We start from the raw sequence: 7,289 nt of genomic DNA, 5'->3' as shown, positions 1-7,289 counted from the left end.
CTCTTGATATATGAACACTGGTTCTTCAAGCGCCTGCGTCTGCGCATGCGTTTTGGACGCCCAAGTGCCAGCGTGGAGGTGCTGCAGCAGCAACATAATGGGTTCAAGGTAAATTACATCCGTATGTCGGCCGTCGCCGGCTGACAGCAGTTGTGGCAGGCCGTCGCTCGTCTGTGCGTTCATTCTTTAGTGTGGGCATCTTTGTCCGGTTTTCGAAAGCAAAGAGAACGGAAAGTGAAATTTAGACATTCAAAACGTTGCAGGCGCAACGCGATGCCACGGTCATTCAAAGCTGTGGCATGTAAAGGTATGCACATTTAAATGTTTATTAATGTGTTTTCATATCTTTTATCGGCAACTTTCGACGATTCTGGCAAATTTCTTTGCCATACCTTTAAAAGCGTTTAAATAAAGTAAAAATTAAAGCCTAAAATTGTATGTAAGATGGACGTAAGTTTGGGTGCCAACGAACATAAAATACGGTCTAAAGATAAGGCATGTGCGAAGCTTGTGAGTGCCTGTGAAACGAAGTGTCTTCAAAGAAATATTGAAATTCCTTGATTTTGGTCGAAAATATCCTCTGATGTTAGACCAAATTATGGTTGTTTTGGTCTCGAATGATCTTAATATAGTTACTGGTATTCTTAAAGATGGCTACTGCCAAAATTTTAGCCGAATTAAGCACATAGCCTTGTTTTCTTTTAGAAATATCGTCTAGTGAAATCAAAGAGCATATACACTAACTAAGATTTCATAAAAAAATAGTTTAAGAAGCTTCAAAGTAATCGGACGTCCATGTCGCGAGGACGTACTGGTACAAGGATCAAGAAACAGGGACTAATGACCAAGGAACAGTCTTAAAAGTATACTTCAATTGGTGAACCTGTTCAGAAGTAAGCGACGACTGTCAACATCGACCACCCGGAGAAGAGAGGAAAGGTTATGGGATCCACAATGCCGAGCTTTTGGGTCGACGGCACAATTTTTTTTAACAATATTCGTTCTGTGGTTCACCGGTAATGATCCCCCTGTCGAAGCTGCATCTACATGTCGGATGCCATGCGCACATGCCCGACGGCAGCACTAAAGGTCATGCTTGAGCTCACACCACTGCATCTAGTAATCGGGCAGGTAGCCAAAGACACACTGCGTCAATTCACAACAGAAGGGTTTGGTAGTGGTGAGGTGATCTCATCCCAGCGGATAAAGTACTTAATTGACATAATACCACTGGCTCTTCTCACAAGGGACATCATTATCAATAGAACAAACTTTACCAAGAAGTTCAATGTTATCTTTGTAGTAAGGCTGAATGGAATGATTGCACTCTCGAGCTACTGCTTATGGATAGTACGTTTAAATGGTACACCGACCACGCAGAACCACGTACCATACTCTTCATACATATAGCAAGCTTTCCGAGCATTTTTTAAGCGGAAATCTTTGTCATAAGTCGGTGTGCAGAGATAAACCTCCAATGTAACTATCGCAAGGAACGTACCATACTTCACTACAGTCCAGCGGCACTTAAAACAGTCTCTGCCTGCAAGATGAAAACGACACTAGTGGGGGAGTGTAGAGAATGGCTGAACAATCTATCGGAACTTAAATAAGTGCCCTTATCTCTGTCACAAAGCTATAGCTGGGAAAGAACTGGCTAATGAATACGCCCGCTTCGCAGCATCCACTAACATGGTAGAAGCCGCTCCACAAGGAAGAAGTATTAGGCAGAGAGAAGTATTGACAACAACTCCGAGGCATGCTCAAGGCCAAGTTGTTAATAAGGGGTTGCAACCTCAGCAGGTTTAAATATATAACCAGCTTCCCTAGAGACATCTATTCCTTCTCATTACATACGTTCCACTATAAGCTCAAGAAGCAACTATAAAAGGAGGGTCTAGCTTCTTGTGTGAACTGTCGGTTCTACAACAGAGAACTTGAAACTTCAGAAACCTGCTAATCGTCTTTAGACGCAGGATAAAGGTCCTTGGATCCATGTTTCCAAATAGGGATCACATCGTCTCAATAGCACCTAGCAGTATATTGGAATTTATTAATTCGCTCAGGCTAAGTGGGTCGTTGTGACTTAGGAGAGGGCACACTAGACCTCATCTATTTATCTTATATGCGAGTATATAACCCTATGTATTTCCTGTTAGTTTACTATATAAGAATATCTTCAAACAAAAGTATTTTAAGCTGTGCAACGTGCTACATAAGTATGCAGTGAGCTCATCAATATCGGCGCAGAAATGTAGAAGTTGTGCAAAGAAGCAACCGAAACACGAAAACTACTGCTACATGTACATACATATATGTGCATATGTACTGTAAGTACGAGCAATGACTTTCTTCAAAATAATGCAAGAAAAAACAAAGAGAGTTAAATAACACACACACATACATTTTTAAAAAGTTGCCAGCTGAATGCGCAAATTCAGCGAATACCTGTGAGCTGTGAACAATAAATCTTATTTTATTTATTTTAATTGTATTTCTTTTATTTTTATTTTTGCAATATAAAAATCGCGTTATTTGCTATTGCACACTTTCTAACACGGCCAGACGCATTGACGATTGTTTCACAGAAATCAACACGTTAATCATAAAAATAATCAAAGACCGACAGCGAAAATGAGCAATGAGGAAACGAGTGAAGTTTCGCACACCTTGTGTGCATGTGTGTGTGTGTGTGGCACAAAGTGGGCCAGGTCCATGGCAGAATGCTCCACATACAATTACTCCGAAATGAAGTGCATTGAATCATTGCTATTTCGGTTTGCAGTGGACTTTCCGAGTTGTCGACGTTGCCGCTCACCAACTTATCTAACATTGTGCACATTGCTTGGCTTTCACGTCACTAAGTAAATTTAGTTTACTGAAATATGAGCTACATACTTATGCATGTGGGCGTGTGTGTGTTTATGTGCATGGAAATATGATTAGACGAGGCTTTTTGCGCAGTTTGGCAAACAAATTGTTATCAAGAGATAAACAGGCTAACCCACAGCCATAAAAGCCACACATACACTTACATGCAGCTATATATTATGTATATGTGGTACGTACATATATAGAATATTCGTATTAGTTTACCTAAGCCACAGAAACTTTTTTCAGCTACTGATTGATTGCGGTGTGACTGCTGGTTGACAGTCGTGGTGGCCAGATTGTCTAATGCTATTCATTCGATACGTAAATGTCAAGTGGCTGGCAGATTCTAAGTAATTCACGTAAACATTCAGCAATTCATTTACGCACACATGCGCATATTCGCAAATTTGTAGGAAAACAGTCAAATGTTGATTCTAGGAAAGCGATTTCTGTCAGTTTGTGGTTTGTCATACATGTATGTATCTATTTCTATAACTAACTTCTAAGTCTGTAAGCGATAAAGCGTTTTCCTTGTTTTCTTATAACCCAGAATTTACTATAGAAACGTGAAGGTCAAGCAATGTGAGGTCAGTTTGTATAAGCCCTTCTTGCATTCGTATGCCATTAACCAATTAGTTATAGTAACTTTAGTTAGAATACTCTCAAGGTATTGGAACTAAATTTATCTTCGGCATATTTTAAACATTTTTAATATGAGAACTCTTCTTTTCATGTACATCAGATGTTCGGAGTCCGCTTAGAACTAAAGCCAAATGCTCCAATCAGAGTTAAATTCAATACTCAATATGCTTTGAATATAACATCATGCAAACACAAGACTTCTTTTGTAGCAACGAATTCGAAAAACCCAATTTTCGAGTACTTTTCCCACTAAGTCAAGTCGTATGTCATGAATAACAAATTTAATATTGACTTCTAAAGCTTGAAGAGAAGCTGATTTATTGTCAAAGGCCAATGACTTAAAATAACCCCAGAAGAAGTAGTCTAATAGTGTTGACAGTCATTCACAATTTCGTGAAATAATCGAATCCCCTAACTTACAGATCATCATACACACATAAAAAAAATTACCGATGCGACTTATAAATCATATCATTCTTATGAGAAAAGCCAATACATGTGTATATGAAGCACGAAATGGAATCCTTAGAATTATTAATTAATTGCCAAAGGGAAAAAGAAGTCAGTTATACAAAATATTTTCTGCATATTGGATCTAAAATACAATACCCAATTCTTTCACCGGTATATACGAATCCAAAACACTCACACGAGGTGATTTTCAATAACTTTTAACATTTTCAATACAAAAAAAGAATTGGAAAAATATAGGAGCTATTCAGATCCTAGATATTGGAGGTCCTATAAAGTGAAATATTTGAAATATCAATCTGAAATTGTTTCTATGTTCGTTTCTCCCATATGATCGATCAAAGTTAAATTATTGTTTGGAGAACTTTTTGATTTGACTTGACATCTTCTCGTAATTTGTCACAGATTATTCCCCAAGTCAGCGCTACAATTTTCCAAACAAAATTTTCGAATTGAATGTAGCTCATAGCTGCCATACAAACTGATAGGTCAAAATTCAGTTCTTTTATGGAAAATTTCTTCATTTGACGAGATATTTCCATCAAATTTGGCGTCGGTCATTGTACACCACAACGGTGGAGTCTCTGAACAAATTGCTTAGATCGAGTCACTATAGTATATAGCTTTCATACAAACTGACCGATCAAAGTTCTGAAAAGGAATCATTTGTATATGCATAGAGTGAAGTCGAAAAAAAAACGATTTTATTGTTTTATTGCAAAAAAAATTTAATTCTCATTTTTTTATAAAATTTATATTATTTCAATATTTTAAAATGAGAAATTAAGCATAGAAATTCAAATTTTCATTTAATACCCACATTATGCATAATTTGTTTTTTCTAAATAACTTCAATTGGTAGTAAAGCCTGTTGGCGCACGAAAACATTAAGAATGCATGCGGCATTGTTTACCAAGAACACCACAATAACAAAACAGTAGATATAATACCCTCCTCCGCACACAATCAAGTTGGCTAATGAGTAATACGAGTACATATTCTTAATTAAGTAATTCTAATCGAGAATATTATTCACAACTTCAGTGAACAGAATTGTTGTTATTGTCGCACTGGAGAGTCACAAATGAGTTAACTTCTAAGAAACGGCGTAGGTGTGAAATCTGCAAAGCTCAAATTACATAACAACGCCTACATTTGGTGCACACGAACGCCAGCATGAATGCTCAGTTGCAACTCGCTGAGTTGAATATATTATTTACAACAAAATAATATTAAAAAAAATTTAGTATTATAACAATAAAATGCAAATACTTATTTTGCACTTTGGTACTTAAATGCACGCAAATGCACTGTGTTGTTGTTGTTAACAATAGTATTGTTGTTGTTTTTGCTTTTTAGTTATTTTATCATACATTTCATCGCTTTGTCAGCACACTCACCTAGAATTAAGGCCTTCAATTTCTTCCGCTTGCTCAGCCAGTGAGGACTCCAAGTCCAGATAGGCGCCATAATCACCGTCTTTGTACACCTGTATGGCAGCATCGTCAATCTGTAAAGAATAAGAGTGTGCAAGATATTGAACGATTAGTGTCAGGAATGCACATTTGTGGGGCAAATAAGGTAAGGAAAGCTACTAATGTGCGCGTCGAACAAGAAAATCACGTCTATTTGCTTATGTTATTATAATAGAGACAGTGCTGGGAAGCCAAATAGTGACGCTTTGCTAAACTATAGTAAAAAGAGGTGAATAAAATATATGAAGTATAAAAAGTGTATGCTATATGTATGCATGTACGATGTTTTACGACAATTACAAGTATCGATTTCAGGTTTCTCGCGAAAAAAGCTCAAGGCGCTCTAAGTTTTCGTGCATTTTAGGAACTCTATAGTGATAGGATCCCATTTGACTCATATTTCAAATGTCTTCTCTCGTACATATTTATGCATAAAGTTTTTATTAATTAGAGCATTGAATAGGATAGTAAGTTAGAGAGTTAGAGATTTTCATAATATTTGGAGTATACTTAAACCTATATTGAAACCTTTAAGTTTTTTTTTTTTTTGTAACTGTAATTAATTTTAATATTTAATAGAAATGCAAAATTTTAGATTTATAATACAACCTTAAACCAACTATCACGTAAAAGCGAAAAATATCACAAAAATCAGCATATCACCAACGCAAGCGCTTCCAATAAGCTGACCACAACTGTAACGCAAGCACTTTTCCCCTTCTCAATCTGTTGTTGTGCTAATTACATCGATTCATATGAAAGTAAGTGAGTTATAGACTGACTGGTTTCATGCTTATGATTTCAGTATAATGCAACACACATACCAAGGCATTCACATGTATACACGCACACATGTATAAGTGAGAGTGTGTGCGGCGAGTGCGTCCTTTATATCACGTTTATTGGTCAATGCGGCTGCCGGCAATGCCATTCACATGCTCATTAAGTAAAAGTGGCGCAAGTGCCATTGGCCGCAACTAGCGTAAGTTGGTAGCAACAACAAGAACAATTGCATTAGCACCAGCAACACAGCTGCTGGCAGCAGCAAAAGCATTTCATTGCTTGGTTGCTTTGCTGGTCCATTGTGTTTTATGGAATGTGTGCAGCGTCATGCTGGGATGGACCGGCGCACGTCAGCGTCCCGACTTGTGGCGATGGCTACTGCGATGAGTTGCGCGCCGAGCTGCGCGTTGAATTGGTTGGCTGTGCACGCATTTCAAAAATCATCGTCCAGCACTTTGCCATGGCCAGCTTTATGCATGCGGCAGTTGTTTGGCACTGTCGATCAGGTTATGTGCAGTGTTTTGTTGTAGTTTGTGGCAGCCGCAGCTGCGTGACAGCGCATTGCTTTGTTGATGATGCCTAATGATGATGGGTCACCTACTTTTCTCCGCAAACACTGCTGGGACATGGACATTGCAGGCATATTTATGAATGTTTGTAGCAACGTTTATGTGTGTGTGTGTTTGCTGCGTTCCATCGTGCATTGCATTTTTAATTGAAGACATCAATTAATTGCTGGAGAAATGAAAATCGCTGACACGATTCTTCTTCTTCTGCTGCAACGCCTGCCAAACCCCTTGCATCCCGCTAATCGAGCTTGTCAATATATGCGGCATATTTCTATGTACATATATACATATGTGTATATCTGAAAGGATCTGAGGAGGATGGAGTCATGTGTAGAAGTTCACGCAAGTGAGGAAAGTCTTCTGATCGCCATTCACGTGGGAGTGGCCAGAAACGATTCTTTTACATATGACTCAAGCAGCTCACGACTTCCGGTCTTTGACCAAGTATCCTCTGGGTAGCCTAAGAACATCCGTT

General features: G+C 38.2%; 1 protein-coding gene across 7 annotated transcripts in view; it reads right to left on the bottom strand.

Annotated features, from left to right (window-relative positions):
• Window positions 1–7,289, bottom strand: part of LOC108976754 (FH1/FH2 domain-containing protein 3) — a 129,556-nt gene that overhangs the window by 30,148 nt on the left and 92,119 nt on the right. For all 7 annotated transcript variants that reach the window (XM_018946033.1, XM_018946032.1, XM_018946028.1 and 4 more), the window contains one exon: window positions 5,388–5,497. In XM_018946033.1, coding sequence (XP_018801578.1) covers window positions 5,388–5,497 — 110 coding nt within the window. The remainder of the gene's footprint in view (window positions 1–5,387; window positions 5,498–7,289) is intronic.

This window comes from Bactrocera latifrons, unplaced genomic scaffold (assembly GCF_001853355.1).
Source record: "Bactrocera latifrons isolate USDA-ARS-PBARC rearing strain unplaced genomic scaffold, ASM185335v1 scaffold_8, whole genome shotgun sequence".
Lineage (NCBI taxonomy): Eukaryota > Metazoa > Arthropoda > Insecta > Diptera > Tephritidae > Bactrocera > Bactrocera latifrons.
This window is presented reverse-complemented; position numbering and strand designations above follow the sequence as displayed.